The following is a 23,735-nucleotide window of genomic DNA, read 5'->3' on the forward strand; positions in this document are numbered from 1 at the left end:
AGAAGTTAACACGGTCGTACACAAAAATACCTACACAAATACACATTGTTTAATAGAGTTTATATAGAGAGTAAGTAAAAAAAAACACGATGAAGAAATTACATCTCTGTAAAGTTTCGACGGAAGATCACGTTTTTTCGCGTTACTGATCGTCCCTCGCCCGTGTCCCAAGAATAAAATGAAGAAAGAACGTCGAAGAATATACCATGTTTCCTAATCCCTTGCCGATCGAGAAATAGATGAGAGACAGAGAGATGATCGAGAAATAGAGAGAGAGAGAGAGAGAGAGAGAGAGAGAGAAAGGGGGAGAAAAGAAAAGAAATGAATGAATTTCGAAGGTAAAGAGAAATTGACTGGTTCGGTTTTAATATTGCTGTAAGATATTCGCAAAAGGATGGTTCCTTTTTATATTCGGTTTAATATTGGATATTGAGACGTTCATATTGCCCATGTTAAATATTTTTCAATGATACTTCGAAAGATTGCACGGATGTAATGTCTTTTACTTAAATATGGTGCTTTATGAAGATACTATTGAAACGAATTAAGGATGAAAGCGAGTACGATAAATCTTCGGTGATAAAATAAGAGAAAATGAAGAGAAGAATTCACAGTGGTAAAGTAACGATAAATTTTCTAAATTTAAAAAATAAAATTTGCAATATTCTACAGCAATATTCTTTGAGAGAAACGAAATATCTGAAGGGAGAAAAGAGATTGGAATCATTACAGTTAGATATTACTATAAATTACGTAGAAAAGGAAGAGAAGTAACAACGTAAACTGCGACCAGTGAATTCTAAGAGACAAAAATGGTGGAATTGGATATGTCGAAAAGATTTGAGAAATATTGACGAATTCTATTGATGATTTCAGGAAATGAATGGTAAATTCATGTCATGAATATTTTAATAAAAAAAAAAGATAAAAATTCACGTAAATTTTATTCCATTCGTCTAAATGGATCTTAAAATCCGCCACGTTGAATGTAACAATTTTTCCTTAATAAAATATGTTGGTTAAAAACTAGTGGTGGTCCATAATCCCAAGAAAAGAACGTAATAAAATGAGAAACCACGACAGAAAATTTATATGACGATAAACCCGCTGTCCTTAAATCTAAATCCTTACATAATCCTTCAAAGTAGCTTTGATACGCATTATTCTCAATCAAGGAATAAATTTAAAAAAAAAAAAAAACTATCTTTCCATTATAAACTCAACAAAATCGTTTACAGAACGTATTCACGAAACATTTCACGACAAATTCAAAATCTTGAGAATGAAATAAAAAAAAAAAAAAAAAAATCCACGTCTTTCGAATTCACGGTATCGCAGTCTACTACATTAATAATTTCATCTCCTAATGACATCATACGCAAGAACTTATCGTTCCGCAGAGACCGTGAAATCCGCGATAATTTTCTGACCCGTGAAACGATGCGAAAAATCAGAAACCATCGAGTTTTTCCAAGATAAATAGATCGTAAACGAGATGAACAGCGAAACTCGTTTTATTAATTAATAAACCGTGTACGCATGAACGTGATACAACGAAGCGACGATCATCGTTCCACGCGCGTTTTGATTATTATATAGAGAGAAAGATAATGGAACGTTGCTCGTCCTGAATAAGAAACGATCGCAGACTGAATGAAGGAGGAACCGTGCGTTTTTCATTTTCTTTCTAGCGCGAGCACGACAACGGTACAAAAGAATTAAAAAGAAAAAAGAAAAAAAAACAAATAGAAGAATGAAAGTGAAGAAATAACGAAGAGACGGAGATGCTCGTGTCCTCGTGGAAATTCGTACAAGGAAACGAATTCTTTTCGATGATCCAAAGGTTTCCATAATAATCTTTGTAAAAATTGATGAACGAAACTTCTGAGAAACGATTTTTTTGTATGAATTTCGTACGAATGAAGTCTCATTGGTTGCTGCAGTGAATCCTATTCGAGGACGAAGAATGACGATAAAATCTGCGATAAAATTAATGAAATTTAAAGGGACTAAAAAGGAATGTGGAACGGCAGATGCGTCTTTCTTGGTCCTTCGATTGGTTGAAGTAAAATATCACAAAAAATGGAAATGGTGTTGTATTCATAATCGATTTTCAAAAACTTTTCGTGACCATTTTTTCTTGATTCCCCCTGTCTCACGCAGGCAAACCTTGTAAAACTAATCCCCGATCCCACTTCCCATCATCGACACTAATTGTTCGTCCTTTTTAACAAATATAACAAAACTTACGTCTTACTAATCGAGATTAGCGATGCGGAAAGCCCCAGTAGTTCATTCGAATTTTTGAAAGCAAGTAAAATTAGAAAGTTAAAATACTTGAAAAGGTCGAAAAACCTGCTGCGGCATTCTGTATTTGCAAAGTGTTTCATAATTCCTCACCAAATGACTTTTGCTTCAAAATGTCTTTAAATATATGTATTTTTATCTCAATTTTACAAGAAAGAACGATAATTTTAATGTTAAGATAATAAAGAAAGGTAATTTCTTCAGAAATCTTTATTTTCTTTTTATTTTGTTGATAATGATAAATGATAAATCTTTATTCTATTCTAAATTATTCTATTCTAAATTATAGAATTAATAAATATAGTAATAAATAATAATAATAAGTAATAATGAAAATAATTAATAAAGAAAAAATTTTAAATTACACTATAAAAATTGAATTTAGTACTTGAAAAATTTGTATAGATGGCGTATGATTCTGAATTATATTAGAGCGACATCTCTGAGAAATTACGATCAATCACTGTACGACTATCAATCGATATAGTAGAAGATACATGGAGTTTATATTGCGCGTGCGTATAAAATATGTCATAATCAGCTGATTAAATCAGATGAAAAGATGGCTGGCATGCAGCTGACTCCTCTCGGTGTCAGATAACTGTCAAAAGAAATAGCTTTTATCCATAGCTTTTCGTTTACTATATCAATAAAATTTTGCTTCAGATGTGTAAATAGATAATTGTAGTACAACATGGCATTTCTCGAGGTTCATTTAATAATCTATTGAGATATTTTGTATAATATTTTTTTTGTGATTTATACTTAACCTCACTCTCTGTAGTTCAAGACAAAAAATCAATTATTTTTCAGTGGAGACGCTTCAATTTCTTCGATCTTAAAAAAGAAGTTGACGGTGGAAAAGTAGCCACGGCACTTGGTGTGAGTTATTTTCAATTCAAATACAATTTTTTCTGATATTATTTTCGAATAGGTTAAGATATTATGCTCGATGTATATTGTATATTCTGTTAATCAGGATGCTCAAGTAACAGCAGCTACGAGCGGTAATGGAACTTTAGTGTTCGGAGATAATACAGGCAATGTGCATTTAGTAAATAGGACTTATGACGTAATCACATTTCGTGCTTATGATCTTACATTAACATTAGCTCAACAAGTTCAACATTCCACTTTTCTATTCACCATTGGTGTTAGTATTATTTTATTATTATTACAGATTTATTACAAAGATATTTGTTATTGAAAAGTTTATTTATTTAGGAAGATGAACCAGGTTGTAACCCTACTATAAAGGTATGGAATTTAGCTAAACCAGATAAACAAGGCAATCCAACATGTGTCCGTATAAGTAGAGCTATACCAAGTTACAGAGGAGTTCCTGCAACTGCTCTGTGTGTGCATACTAGTCTTACATTAATGGCTGTTGGTTTTGGAGATGGTTCTATTATGCTTTATAGGTAAATTTACATAAATACCAATTTTTTTTTAATTTTCTAACAATTTTTAATATATAGTTTTTGATTCTTAGGGGTGATTTAACTAGAGAAAGAAGGAACAAGATAAAAGTTTTAAAAGTTACCAATGTTTCCATTACTGGTTTAGCAATAAGATCTAGTGGCAAACAAAATCATTTATTTGTTGCCACAACAAATAGTGTTTTTTTATATAATATTACTGTTAAGGATAAAGAATTTAAATCCCCCTTAGACACTATGGGTTGCGCTAGAAAATGTAGTGTTCTTGCAGAATCCATGCAAGATAGTCATTTCATGATTGGTCGTAATGATGTAATAATATTAAAAAAATTTCATTATAAAACATATAAAAAATATCCTCTTATTAATAATTTCATTTTATATTAGGCAATTTATTGTTACACACCAGATGGTAGAGGTCCTTGTTATGCAGTAGAGGGTCAAAAAATTATGTTAGAATGGTTCAGAAGTTATCTTGTTATTATAGCAAAAGAAGCTGCTAATGTTCCAAGAACAACAACTACCATTTCTGCGAAACCAAGGCAAGAATTTTTTACATGTTTATAATATATTTTTATATTAAATAAGAATTAATTCTCAAACTATTGTATCTATTTGTAGTACTATAGAACCAATACCTCCAGGTGTAGATAAACATATGATCACAGTTCTCGATATACAAAATAAATTTATTGTATTTTCTGCATCGATGTTGTCTGTACAAGCTGTTCTATCAGAATGGGGTGGATTTTTTATACTCAGTGGTGACAATAAACTTTATAATTTGGATGAAAAAGATTTGCAATCGAAATTAGCACTACTTTTCAAAAAAAATTTATATGATGTATCTATAAGGTAGGCAATGAAATATTTAATTAAATTTATAGAAAACGTTTTTTAATTAAAATTATAAAAAATTATAAAAAACATTTCAATAATAATTTAATATTACATCATTTTTAGAATAGCTAAAAATCAACAATATGATGCTGAAGGACTTGTTGACATATTTCGACAATATGGCGATCATTTATATTCAAAAGGAGATCATAATGGAGCAATAGAACAATATATTAAAACTATTGGAAAATTAGAACCATCGTATGTAATTAGAAAGTTTTTAGATTCTCAACATATAGATAATCTAACAACTTACTTACAAGCTTTACATAAAAATGGACAAGCAACAGAAGATCATACAACTTTACTATTAAATTGTTACACGAAACTTAATCATACAGATAAATTAAAAGAATTTATTATGGTAAATAATTATTAATTTGAATATAATATTAATTTTAAAACGATTATCTTATCTTATATTGTATTATTCTATAATTCTAGACAAAAGATAGAGAGGTTGATTTTGATGTTGAAATTGCAATAAAAGTTTGTCGTCAAGCATCACCTGAAGATGCCTTATTACTTGCACAAAAACATGGTCGTCATGAATGTTATCTTCGTATTCAAATAGAAGATAAACAGGAATATAAGAAGGCATTAGAATATATAGCAACTTTAGAATTTGAAGAGGTATATTCATGATATAAAAAATTTAATTCGTTTTATTAATTTTAACCAATTTTTTAGGCAGAATCTAACATGAAAAAATATGGTAATATTCTTATAGAAAATGTACCAGATGAATCAACTCAATTTTTAAAAGCTTTATGTACTAATTATAGGCCTTTCAATAAACCACTTGTAGATCAGGTAAAATTAAATGATCAAGAAAATAAATTAATAATGTAGATAAGACTAGTAATATAAATATAATAAAGATACTACTTCTAATAATTTATTTGATTCAGGAAACATTGTATGGTAACATATGTCAAGATGTTGATAAAGCTAATCCAGAAGATTTTATTCATTTGTTTTTAAATAATTCAGAACGTCTTGTAGAATTTTTAGAACATTTAGTAAAAACTCATAGCAAGTTAGTATATTAATTCAGAATATATATATATATATAATATATATAAGATATAATCTTATATAATTATAATATAATATAATAAATATATAATAAAAATAATATAATAATAATATAAGATATAATCTTATCTCAGAATATAAATATATAAAAAGAAAAAGTCAATTTGTATTCTAAATTAAATATTTTTTTAATACATAGATGGAGTACTTTGGTATATAATACATTAGTAGAGCATTATCTTCATGTATGGTCGGCTTTGAATGATGATGTAACAAAAGTACAATACGAACAAAAAATTGTTCGACTTTTACAAAATTCGGAAGCTTGTTATGATAAAGATCAAATATTAATCTTATGCTATCAACATAATTTCAAACGCGGTTTACTTTTTCTTTACGAAGAAAATAAATTGTAAGTTGAAGTAATTCATATAATCGGTTACAATTCGAAATTTTATTTTATATTATATTATACATAGATATCAGGAAATATTACGATTTCATTTACGTGAAGGAGATAATGAGCAAATCTTAGCTACATGCAAACGATTTGGACATCAAGATCCAAATTTATGGGTTCAAGCTTTGTGGAGTGTTGCAAGAAGTAAAGAAGCACCAGCTAAGCTTCTTGCAGATATATTAGCATACATAGGTATATGTAAAATTCAACTTAATTATTTTAATCGTGTATAATATATTATAATATTTAAAAAAAAAAAAATTATATACAGCTCAGGAAAGATTATTATCACCATTGATGGTTATTGATGCAATTTCTACTTCACTTTCCTGTACCTTGGGAGATATAAGAACTTATTTAAATAGCGTATTATTAACAGAACATAAACAAACTCAAGCAGATATGGAATTGACTGAAAAATATCGAGCAGATACGCAAAAAATTCGAGAACAAATAGAATCAATTAAAAGTAGTACTATAATCTTTCAAGGATCGCGTTGTAGTGCTTGTCATCATCAATTAGAACTTCCCTCGGTACATTTTATGTGTCAGCATTCATATCATCAACAGTAAGTATAGAGTATCAAATATAATAATATTTAAGCATTTTAATATATCTTTGTTTTATTTTCATTATATTAGTTGTTTTCAAAGCTTTTCGGAAAATGAAAATGAATGTCCAGCTTGTTTACCAAATAATAAAAAATTGTTGGATATTATAAAAGCGCAAGAACAATCGAAAGATCTTCACGAAACATTTCATAGTCTATTAGATCGAGCAGAAGATCCATTTTCATTAGTTGCTGATTACTTTGGTCGCGGAGTCTTTAAAAAATTAATGGTGATCACTGATAATGATAAATCATTATCCACATTTGAGGAATCAAAATTGAATTATGGACCAGGTGCAGAAGCTAGAATCAGATTAACAGAAGGTAAAACTACAACGTTAGGTAAATAACATTTTATTAAACTAAAAAATTTTATTATTTTATATTTATATTTTATATTTTATATTTTATATTTAAAAATATAATAGTATTTTTAGTATAAATTAAATATTATTTTAGGAAAAACTGAAATTCGTCGTCCTTATGATAATTTTTCTACAATAACGGATGATCGATTGCGATCATTTCCAAAATCAGATCTTTATTCTTCGTCCTTAGAAGCAAATATCTCTGGTACAGCCAGTGACATATCTACTCCACGAGGAAATTCAAGAAAAGCTTCTCCAATACCTATACGAGAAGCTCGCATTCTAAATAGTACAACGCCAAAATCATCGCCAATTCAGAAATCTTACATACCACCGAAAACACCAATTGTACCATCTAATCCATTTGGAACAGATGATTATGATGAATCAAAAAATCCATTTTCCGAAGATAAAGATGATGACACTAATCCTTTTAAAGATAACGACGATACAAATCCATTTAATGATGACGACGATGATTATAACAAGAACTTAAATCCTTTTGGTAGATAAATTGCATTTATTATATTCATCTGTTCAATCATTAAATTTATGAATCATTAAATAAGAAAATCATGAAAAAAGATATTGTAAATGTTACTATCACATATGAAAGTGTAAATTCATATTAGTTTTTATCAATATAATTAGAGGACAGTATAATTCTTGTTAGAGGACACAATCTAAATGTACCATGAATTTTTTATTATTTTTCCATTTTATACATCATATAATATTATTATACATCGTATAATAATGATATTTTTGGTGCTTCATGAAAATTGTAAAATGAAATGTTATAATCATATAAAAAAACTAAGACATATGTAGGTATATTAAATAATTTATTGTATATATTCATTTGTGTATATCACGTTTAAATTTTAACATATATATTCTACAAAATATCTATTACTATCTTATTCATTAATATGAAATATGAAAAATACTTTACATTTTACAAAAAAATATATCTATTAAAATGAGTGTTTCCCAAATAGTAATTAATAAATAAGTTATTCATAAAACAAAAACATCTAATCATATATGATTCAAAGTATGTTTCCATTCATATATTTGATCACTAATTCTGAAAGCATTCCAATAATCAATAGTTTCTGAAAATCGTGGCTTTACAGAAACAGGAGTACAATATTCATCAATAGGTACAGGTGTAAAAAAATCAGAAAGTATTGGCACAATATCTTTTTGCCTTGGTTCTGGATCTTTACTACGAGTTAATCTACTTGGCAATTGATTTTCATCTATGGATAAATCCACCAAATTTTTATAAATTACTTCATCAAGTGGAAAATCTAAAGCAGTAGAAATCTGAAATAGAAAATATAAGAGAATAACTCTTATTATAATTGTAAGCCATTATTTTTTTCATTACCTTCCCACTTATAAGATTTTTATATGAAGCTGGTAAATGTTCAATATCAGTTATAACTTTTTGTTTTTTTAGTTCATTTAATTTACTGATTGTATACATAATTGAATTATATTCTGGTTTTGCTAATTCTTTTCCAGAAATAACTGGTTTTACATGAATATTTTCATCAATTTCTAAAAATTTTAAATTATCTGGTGTCTTTTCTATTCCTGGATTAATACAAGGCTTTATTTTGGAACCAATTATATCTCTTATCACAGTTTTTTTAACAGGAGTCTTAGATTCAACTTTTTTATATTTATAACATGGCATAACACCGACAATAGGTTTTGAATTTTTTTTAGTTGTAACTGAAATAGATTTTTTATTTGTAGCATTTAGTTTCTTTGTATTAGTATCAGAAGAATAAAGTCTACTTTTATGCTTCAAAATATCTAAATTTGGAGATTTTATAGTTACACTCTTAACTTTCTTTTTATCAATTGTTATTTTATTTTCTTTTTCTTTTGTACTTTTCATACAATTTTTCTTTGAAACATTAGCTTCTCTAGTTTTCTCATATTTTTCTGATTTAAGTGTTTTGCTTTTATTTTCATTTTGTTCAATAGAAGTAGCTGAAATTATTATATTATCACTTAAAGATTTGATAGAATTTTTGGGCATATCAACTTCTTTAAAATTTTCTTTAATATTTTGAATGTTACTAGCATCGTTTAAAGGAACGTAATTATCAACAACGTTCGTATTTTTATTTTCATTATTACCAGATTTTTCATTTAATTTCATTAATTTAATAGGTTTATTCACTTTTACAATACTTATAACTTTTGGTTTATTCAATTTTTTAATATTTTTTTCATCAGTAGACATTTTAATATATAGTTTATAATATAAAATTTTAAATTATTAAATTCGTCAAAAGTAACATAAAAGAGCACTAGAATATACAAATAGTCAAAACATAACCTCAAGACAAAGAAAGTTTTAAATAGTATTAAATAATTGATAGAGTAGATTTTTTAGTAATATTAATTCATAACAAAACCATAACGTTCATTTTTTGAGATTTTCCAATATTAATTTTTTTGCGATATTCAACTGAAAGGTCTATTAAAGGCAGGTTAGTTCACAAAAGACAATCGTACTAACCGCGTACATTGTTATGATTGCAACTTGTTAAAAAATAATTTATTGCAATTGCAACTGTTTAATAATAATAGTATTTATAATATTAATAGTATTTATGACAGGAAATATATCGTACGAAAATATGGATTCTTACGAGGTAATTTATTCATTATTATTTATAATGTTTAATTGTAAAAGTATTGTTTATTAGGTTAGGTTAGAACAATGATTTACTATAAATATATTCTCATTTACTTAACAAAATATAACATTTTTATTTATTTAATAGAATCCTGAATTTTTGCCACTGGAAAATTTAAAATTAAAGGTTAAAACTAATGGTGTTGTGGAAACCATAGATGCTTTGGTATGTATGTAAATAATAATGTTTGTAAATATATATATATTGCATATATTATATTTTTATTAATAAATAATATTATTTTATTATAAATGATATTAAACCTATTTTTAATTAACAAATTTTATTATTTTTAATTTGTTTTAATTTATTTTTATTTAAATTTTGTTATATATTAAAATATTAAAAATTTTTTAAAATTCTTATGTGATCAATGAATTTACAATAAACAAAATTTGTTTTTCTTAAAACTTTTTAGAGTAAAAAATGGAAAAATAACCATTATTTCTTGCATTATGAAGCTCCTAATATATATAATGATGATGGAATTGAAATTGAAGGAGCAAAAGAACGTTGGATAGAAATTGTTAATTATATGATTAATGATTTAAAATGGCTACTTAGTCTTCCATTCTATAGGTAAATATAATTAAAAAAAATATTGATTTATATTGAAAATTGAAATATATATATATGTATATTTATTAATATTATATTTTTATTATATATTCTTTATATAGGTTTTGGTCAAATATTATATTCAATCGCTCAATATTAAATACATTAGTATCTTTTCTTCAAGAAGCACCACCATTTTATGCTTTAGAAAATTTCCCTCCAGATATGCTGCAACTTTTAGAAATATTAAGTCGTTACGTACTTATAACTTTTACACGACTGATTACAAATAAGGAAAATCCAAAAGAATATATGAACCGTCCTTTTTTTGGAAATTTATTATATCAAAATTATATATTTACAATTCCAATTATTTTTGATCTTTGCCAATTTTATGGTCGAGAAAATCCAAAAATAATGGAAAAAATTTTAAATTGTTTATTTATATTAGAACCACGGTATAATAATGATCTTCAAAAAACTATTCCTTGCCTTATAGAGGTGATATGATAAATATAGTTTATAAAATAATTGATCTTTTCTTAAAATAGTACTTAAAATAATAAATTTAGATTATTGATTCAGGCACTTGAAGATGTTGAAAGAAAGTTTGGTTATTCTACTCATATTAATGCAGCAATATCTACAAATTCTATGAAACTTACATTATTTAATTTGGAAGATATGATATTATATATTTTAGATATATCTTCAACTATCGAAATATTTTTGAAAAATTATCCTTCTGGAGCAAATGTATTTCATAGAGAGGATTTTATGAAAAAGTAAGTAATTAAATTATAAGATATTCTTATTATTATTATTATTACTATTATTACTTCCTTTATCTTTTTTTTAATTATCTTTAATAATTTATTCTATTATTGTTTTTTTAACTTTTATTAGACTTGTTTCAATATATGAAAATACAATTCCTGAAATGTATAAATTATTAGATGACTTGGCATATAATGATGAAAATATGCCAAAATACATGGAATTAAAACATCGTTTAGATGTAATAAGAATTGAAATTTTAAATATTTTTCATGTTATTATACATGAACCAATATTAAATATCCAAGAAAATATGTAAGTGCATAATTATATAAGTTAGAAAATCTCTCCCTCTCTGTCCTCTCTCATATTATATTTAATGTAATATAATTATAATATTATATTTAGAAATATCATAAAGGAAGAAGAAATTAAGAAACAAGTGGATGAATATCTTGATTTATTAAGTTCTGTAATTTCTGAAAAAGAATTTGTTACAGATTATGACCAATTTTATCCTATTAAATCAGACTTGAATGTATTATCGGTTCTTTGTTCTGATCCGTATCCTTTTTTTTTTTAATATAAATATGATTATAGAAATAATATATTACAAAATTTTTCTATAACAAATATTTTTCTTTAATAAATATTCAGTGATCAAATAAATTATAATTATATAGTACAATCGGTCAATGCAATTACTGGTAAATCCAATGATTTATTAAATATTTTTTCTAATATAAGTGTAAGTATATAATATAGTAATTAATAGTAATAATATAATAATAATTTTATAAAATATATTTTGTTAATATTTTTACAAAATATTATTTTTTTTTTTTTAGGAAGCTACAGCTGGACCTAGTGGTATTTCAAGTCAAACGACCATATCTGAAAATATAAATTCTTCAAATAAGAAACAAGAACCTATAATAAAAGATTTTGTTGAATTAGCTTCTCTTGTTAGTGAAGTCAAAGATATATTACATGATTTAGATGAATATTTCATTGAGGTAATTATATAAAATTATTATAAAAAAATTATTATGACAATATATCTAATGAGATTGATTTTATAGATAAGTTTAAAGTATTATAATTATAATACAGAAGAATTAATAAATGCTATTTTAGAAGAATCTTTACCCACAGAATTAAAAGAGTTAAAAGACTTAAGACATTCACAAATGTCTGCTTCACCAATTTACACAGTAAGAATATTTTATTATTAAATTATAAAAATAAAAAATTAGTATATTAAGTAATGTACATAATCTTATTATTTTTTTAGGAAACTTTAAACAATCCAAATTTAGATTGTAATTTTGAAACATTGAACATATTTGATAATTATAATAATGATAATAATGATATTAAATTTGATAATAATGATATTAAATTTGATAATAATGATATTAAAAGTCAAGAAATTATAAATATATCTAAAGATTATATAATCAAAAAGTAAGAATTCAAGGATAATTATTATGAATTTTATATGAAATTTATATAATTCATAAAAAAATATTTATTTATAAATATAATACATTTGAAAACAATACATTTGAAAAACATATAATTACATTTGATAACATTTATAAAATTATATTACTTTAAAAAATTTAATATTAATATTTAATATTAATTAATAAATACATGATAAATATAATTAATAATTAAAAAACGAAATTTTTTACAGTTACGATCTTGTCACAGATGTTTATGATGACGAGTATGATGATACATATGACAATCGTGATGTACGCGGAAATACTCAAGATGATACTACTGAAATAGATAGGCCTTTTACTATACCAAGAGTTTGTATATAATTTTATACATATATATTCTAATAATATTAATATATATCAATTAATTATATAAAAATTAATAACAATAAATAAAAAACAATTTTAGATTCTTCGAGATAGACAAAAAGTTGAAACTGTAAGCGAATCAGTATCAGATGATGATGATGATGATGATGATGATGATGATGTAAGGAATAATCAAAATGGAAAAGACTTTGTACAAAATCCAGAAGAATTACGTGCTAAAGCGGAGCAACGGAGACAAATGCGAGATAGTAGAATTGCACCAAATGTGATTGGTATAATTTGTTTATAATCTAATAAAATTAAAATAATCATTTGTATTTATTAATATAATATTAAAATAATATCTTTTATTTATGTAGGTAATCCTAAAGGTCATGGACAAAAAAAAGACGTTTTATATAATAGGCAACAGAAAAATGTTAGAAAAGCAAAACATGCTAATCATAATCGTCGTTCTGGTGCTCAGTATAAACGAAATCAAGGAATGATTCCATCATAAATTTAATTATATTTTTACAATTTGAATTGTAAATACTGCCATATAATAAATATAGATATATTCGTACCTATATATATATATATATATATATGTATGTATATGTATATATATATCTGTGTATTATATATATAATATATAGACTTCAATTCCTTTAATATTTAAATTCTTGTAATTTTTGTGAAATATTCATTTGAAAAATTCTTACAATTTTAATGGTCTTTAACAATTGTAAGACCTCTTATTCTATTTATTTGATTGGCCATAGCTTGTTGATATTCATTTTCAGGTATCATAGCGCTAGATGGTGATTCTGAAGCATTTGGTACTGGCATTAAATGTGTGAATAAATGTGTTGTGCTTCCATAGTAATCTAATTGTATCATTATCAGGGCATGTATGCTAGGTTTAATGTATTCTAATCTTTTGTCTAAAAACATGGGTAATTCTACAAGTAATTGGGCATGTACAGCTTTTAATTCCTTAGCAGCTGTTTCTTCAGCTTTACGTTCTCTTTCTAATTTCGCGATATGATTAGCAGTTCTATCTTTTTTCTCTTGTAATTTTTTGACACGATTATAAGAATATTTCCAAGTAGTTACCAATTCTTCGCGTTTGGTTATTGCTGCAGCTATTAAAATAAATTCATCTCGTAATTTTTTTAAAGGTTCTATAAAAGTTTTTTGACATAGAATTGCCATTTCTTGCACGGTTTTTCCAATCTAAAAAATTCAAAATTTTTATATTGCTTTTATAATGAAATAAGAATAATTATAAAATAAGAATAAATTTACCTGTGTTGTTACAGAATGATAATTTTCCACAACTTTTCTAAATTCATCATTAAGATGTACTAAACCACAAGTTGTTAAATTTAATGTTAATCTTTGATCTGCTCGATCTAGATTTATTACAGCTTCTATATATTTTTTCATTTCCTTTGTCAATTTCCTAATTGTATCTTCAACACTAAAAAACAAGATTTTGAATATAAATAATAATAATAAGTTATTAAAAATAAATATACATACCAAATGAGTTTTTGAACTGCAATATCTAATTCTCTATCTTCTGAATGAGATAATAAAGGTGGTGCAGGTGTAGGTCTTTGTGTCAAATGATTTTTCCTTAAAGGGTTCCTATATATATTGTAACATTATTTAGAAACACTGTTAACCTATTAGGTTAACAAATAATTATGATCAACGATAGTTACTTACCACGTCATATTATTGTTACAATTTAAAAAATTTTATAACATTATGCTTTACTGGTAAAAGTCGTTATATAAAATAAATTAATATGATTATTAGTTAGGGAAATATCGCAATAATGTATATTGTATTTCAGAATTTTATTACTATTATCTGAAATCGAATAGATAAGATTCAAGATAAAATGATTTATGTGGTTTCATATTTTACTATAATTATTTTAGTAATCTTTTTAATGAATATTTGAACATATTTCTAATAAAAATTTAATAAAAAAATATTTAATATTCGTAAATTTAAAAGTATTTAAAAATATTTAAAAATATTTTAAAAATATTTAAAAGTACATATATTTTCTAACCTATATAACTTTTTTAATTTAAGTCTAATGCAAATATATATACAATTTGTAAGTTACATTTTTTTTTTTTACATTTTTTTAAGTGCATGTTATAAAAATAAATATATTCATAATATGTTTACAAATAGAATATTTATATAACTACTAAAATACATAAGGATAAATGATATAGATATAAAAAGTTTTGGAATTTTATTAAAAATAATCTTAAATTTACAATTTTAAATATATGAATTAAAACAAAACTTAATGATCTATTATAATTAGTTCATCTATACCCCAATCTTCATAACTATTATCAGGTAAATAACGTCTAATTATAATTGGAATTTTTCTTTGTTTCAATTCTTTCATTGCAATTTGTAATGGATCAGTTTCTCCTTCTAATTCTACCATTACAGGAGCACACATAGCTATTTGTAATGCTCTAGTCCCTAATACTCTTGCTCTTTCATATCTACAAATATAAGAAAAATATTTTTATTCTTTTTAAGATAAAAAATTTTTTAAATATTATATATTTACTTTGTCATATATCTTGTTGTAATTCTTTTAGATCTTTGTACTCCTCCAGTAGCTTCTCCAGCTGCTAATAATTCTATATTTTCTCCATCTTCTTCTTGTGGTTCTAATTCAATGTTATCGTCATCATCCACATCATCAAAATCATCTGCTACTCTTTAAATAATAAAATTTAATAATTTCGATATTACCATATATATTATCATATAAAAAATAAATTAATTTTATATTCTACTAAATATATTATTTTTTGTTATATATTTAATGTTATTAAAATAAACTGATTCAATAACATAAATCTTTTAAATAAATATTTTATTTTATTTGAAAAATATTTATATTATTAAAATATAAAATAAATAGACAAATATATAACAAAAAAAGAATATTTGCTATCATGTCTAATAAATATACATATTACTTACTCATCTCCATCAAAATCATCATCTGCCATATTTTACTTTTAATTAAAAAAATATTTATATATACGTATTATACAAGCAAAATAGAAAATCTTATATATTTATTTAATATTTTTTTCAGCATGTCAGAATTAACAATCGATATGTACCAGTGTTAATACAAAACACAAGAAAATACTAGAAAGAACAGAGAAAGTAGTGACATCTTTAATGCTAACAAATATATTAAAAATATCACTATTTTTTGTGTTAATCTTACTAGAATGAAAAAAAGTTATTGATATTTAATTGGAATATAAAATAAATATAAATATAAAATAAAATATAAGAAATAAAAAAATATACTTGAAAGTTTACTAATACGTTCAATTTTTATAATCTGAAGTATCATTAAATAAAGCTATTTGATTTTTTCATTCTATATCTAAAATCTCAAACGATTCGTATATTTTTAATATCTAACATTTAAATAAAATAAAATTATAAATTTATCATTTTACATTGTATTAATAATTAGTGTAATATTTTATATTTTTATATTATGTTAATATTTTAATTATTTTTTCTTTTATCAAAGGTGAAATTATTTTGAAGAAATAAATTGTAAAAGTTTCTATAATTAATTAATATTTTTTGTGTAATTTAATTAATATTTATGTATAAATTAATTTTTCTCCAAGAATGAACAAAAAGTTTTTGAGAGCATTTTTGTGATAAGCTAGATAATAGTAAAATGAGAATTGAAATAAAAATTTGGGAATTAATGCTATTTCTAAATTTAATATACATGATATAATATACATGATAGAGTAATTAATTTTATTTTGCAAATAAAACACACATAACAAAGAAATAGTAGGAGATAAGTAAGAATTGATCATTAGCGCCATCTCATGAGTGAAAGATACATTTCTTCGTAAATAAAGTAACATAGGATAAAAATTGTTAGTGCTATTTTGAATGTCTAAGAAATCTTTCTAAAAGCACTAGCTTTCAATTCTTATCTTAATTCGTTTTATTTAAAGAATATTTTTATCAATCAAGAGATGGCGTTTACTATCAAATTATTTCTTATAATTTTTGTCTATGTTCCATTTGCGTTATTCTGGAGATGGCGCAGAGCATACTATAATTTTTCATTTATTTTTATTCTTTTTCTACTTGCTTTTCTTATTTATATTTATTTGCTTTTCTTATTTATATTTAATTTATAAATTCATGTGCTCAAGAAATGTTGGCAAGATTTAATTAATTTTATTATTTTATATCATAAGTACATATATTCTATATATTTACATATGTAGTAGGAGAATATATTTTTTTAAATATATATGTGTTATATAATAAATTAATTTTTTTATGTCAATTTATATACATCGGGAATCATATATTTTTATATATTTATATAATTATATATTTTATATATAAATTTAATTTTCAGGAATAAAACAAATATATCAAATTCCATAATTAATAAGTATTAGTCCATAATTAATAGTATTAAGTAAAATGATGAAAAAAATATTTTTTTTTAAATGCAGGAGATAGCGCTAGTAGTCAATTCTTATTCTATCTCCATCTTTCTTTCACATTTACTTTCTTCGTCTATATCTGTTTCATTTACAGCACTCTAGAGATGGCGCTAATTTCTAAATTTTTATGTATCTGTATTTTTATCTTTCTGTCTGCTATTCTTGTCTATCACGAATCGATTCTCAAGAATCTTGTTGTTTATTCTATTGGAGAATAATTAATTTATATATAAATATTAATTAAATTATATTGAAAAATATTAATTAAAATTTTCACAATTTATTAGATTTTTATTATTTTCGAAATAGTGCTTTCATTTTTCATTTTTGATAGAAGGAGAAAAAATTAATGCATAATCCATTTTATAATTTTATTTTATTTAATATTAAATATAAATCAGATATTAAAAATGTGCATGAATCATTTATTGAAGATATTTGTTATGAGAAATTTATTATGAAATGATAGGAAAATCATTTTATTTTATTTTATGAAGAAATAAATTTGTTAACATTCTTTTACAATTTTTATAAAGATTTTTTAAAACAAAAAATTTGCAATATATAATTTTCACTATGGTATTTTTTATTCATCAAATTTTCTTCGCATTCTAAAATGTTGAATTATTTAAAATTAATATAAAATTAATAGGAAAGTTTTTAATATCTCAGTCAAATTTTAAAAGATAAATTTTAAAGAAAATTTTAGAGTAAAATTTATTAAAGATTATTGAACTATCAATCGAATTTTTAATTGCGAGTTACACTAAGAGAATCACATGGCGAATTTGGACGTTCAAAGTTTCAAAGTACTATTTGATTACGAACACTTATACTTAGATCGATAAAACACGATGCGTGCAAAAAATATCAAGGGCACAGGTGTATTGTTACCATTCCTCTTTGTTTTCCGTCTACAAAAAAAGAAATAGAAGAAAATGAAATTGAAATCTTTCGATCGTGTTCACGCATTAAATCGAAACAAGAATTCTCACACGTCAACAACAATATTCCGGGTCCCTATTTTTCAAAGATTCAAGAATAATTTTTCAATCGATTCACGTAATCAAAAAGAAATTCCTTTTCTCTTATTATTTCCTTTATTCTTCTTTCTCTCTGAAATTAGATAATTTTTCCCTCCCCTATCTATTCCTAATAAAATTAGGAACTTTTCCATCCAAGTTAAACTAAATTGTTTATTGTTAAAAATGTTTCAATAATTTCATCGTATGGATGATGAAAGAAACACTCTTGTCCTCCCTCTCTCCTCCATATCTTTTCGAAAATTCTTACACGTAATCGAGGAAGATCGTCATAGAATGAAAAAAACCTAGGACGAAATTTTCTCTCTGCGAACCACGTGCGAAACACGGGATAATATTCGCGGATGCGGCAAAGCGTTTTAGAAACCGAGCGTCTTATTTTTCGATTTCCTGTCAAAAGCGGAGCATGCTGACGCGGAGGAAGATCGACACTGGCGAACACTGACCTCCCTCTACTACTTGCCTTGTGTCCTTGGCCTTGAAACGAGAACGTGTTTCGGGAGATGAAATCCAACCGCACAGGTGGAACGATAATTGCTCGGCCGTCATAGCGAACGTAAGCCTCGGCTTTACTTTCGCTCCGTTACGGAATCGGAGAACTTACGGACGAGGAGGAGAGCGTTAGGTAACCATTTTTTTATCCCCATCTTTGCTCGAGGGAACGGGCGAAAAATCGATGGAAATCGATTTGATCGATCGATAAAGTGAAAACGTGCGAGCGTAGCTTCGTAGAATTGTAGAAGAAAGAAAGAAAGGCGGTTTTACAATTTTTCCTTGGAGAATTTGCTGCTCGGTGAAATACACATCGGGGGAAGAGATGATTTCGGGGGAATTTTTGAAAATTTTTCTAAAACGAAAGCGCGAAATCGAGCGACACGATGCATCACGGTTTCAACTCGCGCAAAGAAAATTATCCAATTTATGGCTCTGAACGGGAAGACTACTTGTTTACCGACGCAATTAATTTCAATTGAGTCGCGCTATTTTTCTCCGTTTCTATATGAAATCCGATACATTTCATACAATTTTTTTTTCATCATCAATTAATCTTCAGGGTTTAATGAAACTAAATTTCCTCCACGAATCGGATAGGAAGTTTTCGTGTCGTGTCTTGTCGTGGATAATTAATCCTATCGCGCAGATGCAACTTGACCGAGAAAAGAAATATGCACAAAATGCGTTCAACGCGAAGAATAGATCATTTTAATCCGCTTTTTAATCGTACCGAATAACCACGTCTCCGATCCACGAAAAGCCACTAAGACAATAATCGGTTTGACCTATGGCATCCATTCCCAAGGCTGTTCGATTAAACGCAATAATTATTGTTGACGTCCCATCATCCGTTTCCGCTTCGATGACTTTGAAAAATCTTTTCCCCCGTATACCTTTGTCTTTTTCAACTTAGACTCACAAAACTTATATACGTGCGACACATTTATACATTACGTATGTACGATGGAAAATTCTGATATTAAAATCAGTGATTGACTTTGTTTCATCGAAGTTTATTTATTCAAAAAAACGTCTATTCAAATTCTACTTGATCTATTCTATTCACCTATTGGAAAAAAAAGAAAAATGTAAAAGTCATCATAAGCTAAGAAAGAAAAAAAAGAAGAATTTCGAAAAAAACTCCTTGTTAATAATACTCAAACAATTTCCAACATTTTTCGCGAATTAACGAGGATGATTAACGTGATCCTATTAAAATAATAAAAAAAAACACCAATATAATTACATTTAAAACATAAATCAAATAATTGAAAGAATTTTTATACCCAACATAACTCGACGACATAAATTACAAACATTCGTCTCTGAATTTCCATTTCTCATCGAATGAACGAGTAAGAAAAGAAAAATTAAACAACGAATTATAAAAATGAAGCGAAAACTCGGGGGAGAGGAAAGCGACGAAACGGAGAGATATCTTCTTCCTCCGAGATCGTCATCGTCGAAAATACATAAAGAAGAAAATAAAAGGTCGAGAGTGGAAGAATTGAGTCGACGAGAGGAATCGACGAGAAAGGAGAGAAAGAAGAGAAGGGAGCGGCGGCGAGTGGCGGGCACCCACAGCTGCTCCGACTCCTGTTACCGCGTCATCGAGTGACGCCCGCCCGATTGCACGCGATACGCTCTGCCCTCCCGATGAAATCACCTTGCGCAATCGGTTCTTTTTTATCCGTGGGAATTCGCAGGTCCCTTATATATATATATACACGCGGTTTCTGGACGTTCGCGTGCCGACACGACGAGGCGATACACGAGCGGGCCACGGATGTGAATGGTGGGTCCATTCGTGCCGATCTGGAACGAAGGAAGACCGCGTCTCGGCCGGTGTACACACAGTCACCAGATAAAACCGGACTTGCACTCGGTGAATAACGAGTCTCCGCGTGGCTGTCCTCTCGGCTGCAACAACGGCCACACTGTTGTACCACACCGTTTCACCATTTCACGCCTTTCCTTCGGCTTTCCTTCCTTCGCTCGACGAGAGGAGAGAGAGAGAGGGAGAGAGAGAAGGAGAGAGAGAGAGGGAGAGAGAGAAGGAGAGAGAGAGAGAGAGAGAGAGAGAGAAAGGAGAAGAATCGGATAGACGAAAGCGAAGATCACACGGAGGTTGAGGCAATATCCCGGTGGAGAGGAGGGAAGAAGGAAGGAAAAGATTGGGTCGCGGAGTTTGTAGTTCATAGAAGTAGGAGGGCGTTGGAAAAATCACAAGGAGACATGGCCGAGGTGAAAGAGATAGATTGATGACTTGAATCGAGAAGAAAAGGAAGTTGCGAAGTTCGATAGAGAGGAAAGTGAGTTGGGGAGAAGGGAGAGACGATTTTGTAATTGTAATTATTTTAGTCGATCTGGAATGATCGTTTGGAGGAACAAAGAGGATAAAAAAGGAATTTCGTGTGATTATTTTTATATACAAGTCGATCGAAGTTGGAATGGAGGATCATTATTGATCGCGCTAAAACTTGCTTAATTCTCGTTCGTTCGTCTAAGTTTTGAGAGATGAATCTGTGCGAAGTGGAATTGGGAAATAAAAATTTCTTCAATTGGAGCCAGGAGAACAGCGTGCTGTGGAAAAAGGTCTTGTTGGTTTATCTAAGTGACTTCTGGTTGATGACATTCTTCTTGGGAATGTGGGAAATATACACGTTGGGGGATTATATGTTCGAAGAATTTGACGATGATTACGAACCATTAGATGCTTTGTAACTCGTGAGAAAAGTTACTCCTTCCAAGAATTTTCTCGAGGTAAATAAACTTCAATCTTTTAATTTTTTATCGAAAGAAAAATTTTTATTCTTGTCGTTCTCGAATTGTTTGCTGAAAAAAGAAAAAAAATCGCGAAAATATATACTCCGTTTAATAAGCTTAAACGCTCATAAATCACGATTATTAATTAATTAATTATATATCATATCTTCACGCGAATTTATATCTGATCGTTCGCGTTTAATCTCTTGACATCTCTAGATCATAAGATGCGATAAGCATGGATTATTATACTAATTAAATATTTTATAGAGCATGGATTTCAAGAACGTGTTCGAAGATCTTGAATCGCTTGGAACTGTATAGAAAATTGGCTACACATGGTAAGAATACATATGTATATGTCGCGTGTGTGAACTGTTTAAAAGAACGTTATGATTGAGAAATGGTATAGTTGGTTGTGAATAATCGAGTAGAACTGTTTGTGAGATCATCGTACGAGGATCGTATGTACACACAGCCATAAAAATTATCGTCGAGTCGTTGTTGTTGCCATTTTTCTTTCGAGTAATCATTTGATCTTAATCTGAACGAGTTCATTTACTTTCATTCGTTGATCTTGCATCATGTTAATTGTACGATCATCGAGTGTTAACAAGTTTTCGAAACGGAAAAAGTAATGTTCAAAGTAATTTTAAACGAAAATTTCTGTTTGCAGAAGAATGGTGAATCGAAGGACTGAATAGGAAGAAAATAAATCGATCGTGAAAAAAAAAAGAAGAGAAAATATCAAAAGAAGATGAAAATGAGCGTCGCAAATGGAATAAATAGACACGTGGAGGAATATTTGGATAAGGTGATTTATTATCTGAAAAATATCTTTGTACAATTTTGCTTTTCCATCTTAATCAGATTTAGATAAATTTTCACATATCGATGTTAATAATTTGGCATCGTTCGATTCGAAGGTGCCAATTTTTTAAACAATCGAAAGTATATTTAAAATTTTTGAGAGGAATTATATCGAGTAACGAGTACTTATAAATTTATATTGAAAAGATATTGATTTACTGATCGTTCGAGTATAATTAATTAATTAAATTAATTAATAAATTTAATCTTCTATTTATGACTATTTTGATATGAAATGCTTATCAAGAAACGAGACTTATTCCATTACGTAATCCATGTACATGTTATCACTTTCAAACGTTAAAAAGAAAGAAAAAAAAAAACGAAAAAAAACAAATAAGAAACTAAGACTTGTGGCTTAGAATGTATTACTTACATAAATCTTTGATATCGAATAGAAATAACACGCAAAAGAATGCAATATATTCTGAATAATAAATTTCCTTTTAGGTCGAGGTGAATGCGGAGGAGGAAAAGAGAAGAGAGAAGAAAGGCGTCACGTATCAGGTAGAAGTTTTTTTCTTTTCTTCTTTTTCTTTGGATAAAGTTTCTAAACAAACAATTTAAAGAAGCGAATCAATGTTATTTTTTCATCGACTATATGAATTCTAAATAAGCGATGATGTCTGAATTAGAATTGTAAATATTATTTTGCACAAAGAAATATTACGTAATAAATGGCTTCGTGTTAACACGGTAATGACTTTGAACAATTATAATGTAAACTAAAATATGGAAGAAAAATAAAAAAGATGAAGAAAAATTTGCTATTGTCGAATACAATTAAAACGAAACATAAATTTCTAAATTATATAATTAAATTTCTAATCTTAATATTTAAAGATGTTTAATATCGAAAAACGAAATTATTTATCTCTAAACTGGATCGAAACTTTATTTTTGCTAAACATAAAAGCGACCATAAAAATAAAATAATTACGACGATTACGATAACAAGAGAATTATTCTAAATAATTTTTTTTTTTTTT

At 26.8% G+C, this 23,735-nt stretch overlaps 6 protein-coding genes across 10 annotated transcripts in view; 3 read left to right on the plus strand and 3 right to left on the minus strand.

The window, feature by feature from the left end:
• Window positions 1-2,846: 2,846 nt before the first annotated feature.
• LOC102680333 (vacuolar protein sorting-associated protein 11 homolog) lies at window positions 2,847-7,811 on the plus strand. 2 transcript variants are annotated; one of them, XM_006610883.2, is made up of 16 exons: window positions 2,847-3,016; window positions 3,121-3,189; window positions 3,287-3,460; window positions 3,532-3,728; window positions 3,800-4,058; window positions 4,134-4,288; window positions 4,368-4,601; window positions 4,710-5,010; window positions 5,091-5,279; window positions 5,337-5,459; window positions 5,558-5,685; window positions 5,884-6,096; window positions 6,164-6,336; window positions 6,416-6,713; window positions 6,787-7,079; window positions 7,215-7,811. In XM_006610883.2, exons 1-16 carry the CDS (start codon window positions 3,002-3,004, stop codon window positions 7,634-7,636), a joined length of 3,243 nt encoding a protein of 1,080 aa, XP_006610946.1. In that variant the 5' UTR covers window positions 2,847-3,001; the 3' UTR covers window positions 7,637-7,811. The 2 variants fall into 2 exon arrangements, with proteins under 2 accessions (XP_006610946.1, XP_006610945.1); XM_006610882.2 differs by having other exon boundaries at window positions 2,848-3,016; window positions 6,787-7,097.
• A 140-nt stretch (window positions 7,812-7,951) lies between these two features.
• On the minus strand, window positions 7,952-9,415 carry LOC102680202. The gene is made up of 2 exons (XM_006610881.2): window positions 8,520-9,415; window positions 7,952-8,455 (listed from the first exon to the last, which is right to left on the minus strand). Exons 1-2 carry the CDS (start codon window positions 9,387-9,389, stop codon window positions 8,165-8,167), a joined length of 1,161 nt encoding a protein of 386 aa, XP_006610944.2. The 5' UTR covers window positions 9,390-9,415; the 3' UTR covers window positions 7,952-8,164.
• Window positions 9,226-13,598, plus strand: LOC102679899 (activating signal cointegrator 1 complex subunit 2). 2 transcript variants are annotated; one of them, XM_031508248.1, is made up of 14 exons: window positions 9,226-9,257; window positions 9,937-10,014; window positions 10,268-10,428; window positions 10,530-10,908; window positions 10,993-11,192; window positions 11,314-11,499; window positions 11,593-11,748; window positions 11,842-11,932; window positions 12,033-12,200; window positions 12,267-12,398; window positions 12,479-12,651; window positions 12,887-13,007; window positions 13,105-13,297; window positions 13,385-13,598. In XM_031508248.1, exons 3-14 carry the CDS (start codon window positions 10,385-10,387, stop codon window positions 13,522-13,524), a joined length of 1,983 nt encoding a protein of 660 aa, XP_031364108.1. In that variant the 5' UTR covers window positions 9,226-9,257; window positions 9,937-10,014; window positions 10,268-10,384; the 3' UTR covers window positions 13,525-13,598. The 2 variants fall into 2 exon arrangements, with proteins under 2 accessions (XP_031364108.1, XP_006610941.1); XM_006610878.2 differs by lacking the exon at window positions 9,226-9,257 and adding an exon at window positions 9,334-9,804.
• A 55-nt stretch (window positions 13,599-13,653) lies between these two features.
• LOC102679776 (bridging integrator 3-like) lies at window positions 13,654-14,817 on the minus strand. Its single transcript, XM_006610877.2, has 4 exons — window positions 14,742-14,817; window positions 14,553-14,660; window positions 14,316-14,490; window positions 13,654-14,243 (listed from the first exon to the last, which is right to left on the minus strand). Exons 1-4 carry the CDS (start codon window positions 14,747-14,749, stop codon window positions 13,734-13,736), a joined length of 801 nt encoding a protein of 266 aa, XP_006610940.1. The 5' UTR covers window positions 14,750-14,817; the 3' UTR covers window positions 13,654-13,733.
• Window positions 14,818-15,265: 448 nt separating this feature from the next.
• Window positions 15,266-16,205, minus strand: LOC102679648 (DNA-directed RNA polymerases I, II, and III subunit RPABC2). The gene is made up of 3 exons (XM_006610876.2): window positions 16,044-16,205; window positions 15,622-15,774; window positions 15,266-15,553 (listed from the first exon to the last, which is right to left on the minus strand). Exons 1-3 carry the CDS (start codon window positions 16,070-16,072, stop codon window positions 15,343-15,345), a joined length of 393 nt encoding a protein of 130 aa, XP_006610939.1. The 5' UTR covers window positions 16,073-16,205; the 3' UTR covers window positions 15,266-15,342.
• Window positions 16,206-21,255: 5,050 nt separating this feature from the next.
• LOC102679185 (facilitated trehalose transporter Tret1-2 homolog) overlaps window positions 21,256-23,735 on the plus strand; it is a 7,591-nt gene continuing 5,111 nt past the window's right edge. The window contains exons 1-4 of one of the 3 annotated variants that reach the window (XM_006610873.2): window positions 21,256-21,873; window positions 22,147-22,217; window positions 22,553-22,690; window positions 23,197-23,253. In XM_006610873.2, coding sequence (XP_006610936.1) covers window positions 22,634-22,690; window positions 23,197-23,253 — 114 coding nt within the window. In that variant the 5' untranslated portion in view covers window positions 21,256-21,873; window positions 22,147-22,217; window positions 22,553-22,633. Of the gene's footprint in view, window positions 21,874-22,146; window positions 22,218-22,247; window positions 22,341-22,552; window positions 22,691-23,196; window positions 23,254-23,735 lie in introns of those variants that run through there. The other 2 variants (XM_031508254.1, XM_006610875.2) reach the window with 2 other exon arrangements.

The sequence above is a fragment of the Apis dorsata genome, unplaced genomic scaffold (genome assembly GCF_000469605.1).
Source record: "Apis dorsata unplaced genomic scaffold, Apis dorsata 1.3 scaffold_82, whole genome shotgun sequence".
NCBI classification, from domain to species: Eukaryota; Metazoa; Arthropoda; class Insecta; order Hymenoptera; family Apidae; genus Apis; species Apis dorsata.

What these genes read in the sequence shown, in the direction of transcription:
- LOC102679899 (XM_006610878.2), top strand. Translation starts at nt 9,763, where the DNA reads ATGACAGGAAATATATCGTACGAAAATATGGATTCTTACGAG. An exon ending in TTAAATATCCAAGAAAATAT is followed by an intron (nt 11,500 to 11,592) that starts GTAAGTGCATAA and finishes TATTATATTTAG; the next exon opens with AAATATCATAAAGGAAGAAG. An exon ending in AAAGATTATATAATCAAAAA is followed by an intron (nt 12,652 to 12,886) that starts GTAAGAATTCAA and finishes AATTTTTTACAG; the next exon opens with TTACGATCTTGTCACAGATG.
- LOC102679648 (XM_006610876.2), bottom strand. Translation starts at nt 16,072, where the DNA reads ATGGCAGATGATGATTTTGATGGAGATGA. An exon ending in GATGATTTTGATGGAGATGA is followed by an intron (nt 15,775 to 16,043) that starts GTAAGTAATATG and finishes TATTATTTAAAG; the next exon opens with AGTAGCAGATGATTTTGATG. An exon ending in ACAACAAGATATATGACAAA is followed by an intron (nt 15,554 to 15,621) that starts GTAAATATATAA and finishes TTATATTTGTAG; the next exon opens with ATATGAAAGAGCAAGAGTAT.
- LOC102679776 (XM_006610877.2), bottom strand. An exon ending in GCAGTTCAAAAACTCATTTG is followed by an intron (nt 14,491 to 14,552) that starts GTATGTATATTT and finishes CTTGTTTTTTAG; the next exon opens with TGTTGAAGATACAATTAGGA. An exon ending in ATCATTCTGTAACAACACAG is followed by an intron (nt 14,244 to 14,315) that starts GTAAATTTATTC and finishes TGAATTTTTTAG; the next exon opens with ATTGGAAAAACCGTGCAAGA.
- LOC102680333 (XM_006610882.2), top strand. An exon ending in CTTTTCTATTCACCATTGGT is followed by an intron (nt 3,461 to 3,531) that starts GTTAGTATTATT and finishes TTATTTATTTAG; the next exon opens with GAAGATGAACCAGGTTGTAA. An exon ending in TCATGATTGGTCGTAATGAT is followed by an intron (nt 4,059 to 4,133) that starts GTAATAATATTA and finishes ATTTTATATTAG; the next exon opens with GCAATTTATTGTTACACACC.
- LOC102680202 (XM_006610881.2), bottom strand. Translation starts at nt 9,389, where the DNA reads ATGTCTACTGATGAAAAAAATATTAAAAAATTGAATAAACCAAAAGTT. An exon ending in AAAATCTTATAAGTGGGAAG is followed by an intron (nt 8,456 to 8,519) that starts GTAATGAAAAAA and finishes TTTCTATTTCAG; the next exon opens with ATTTCTACTGCTTTAGATTT.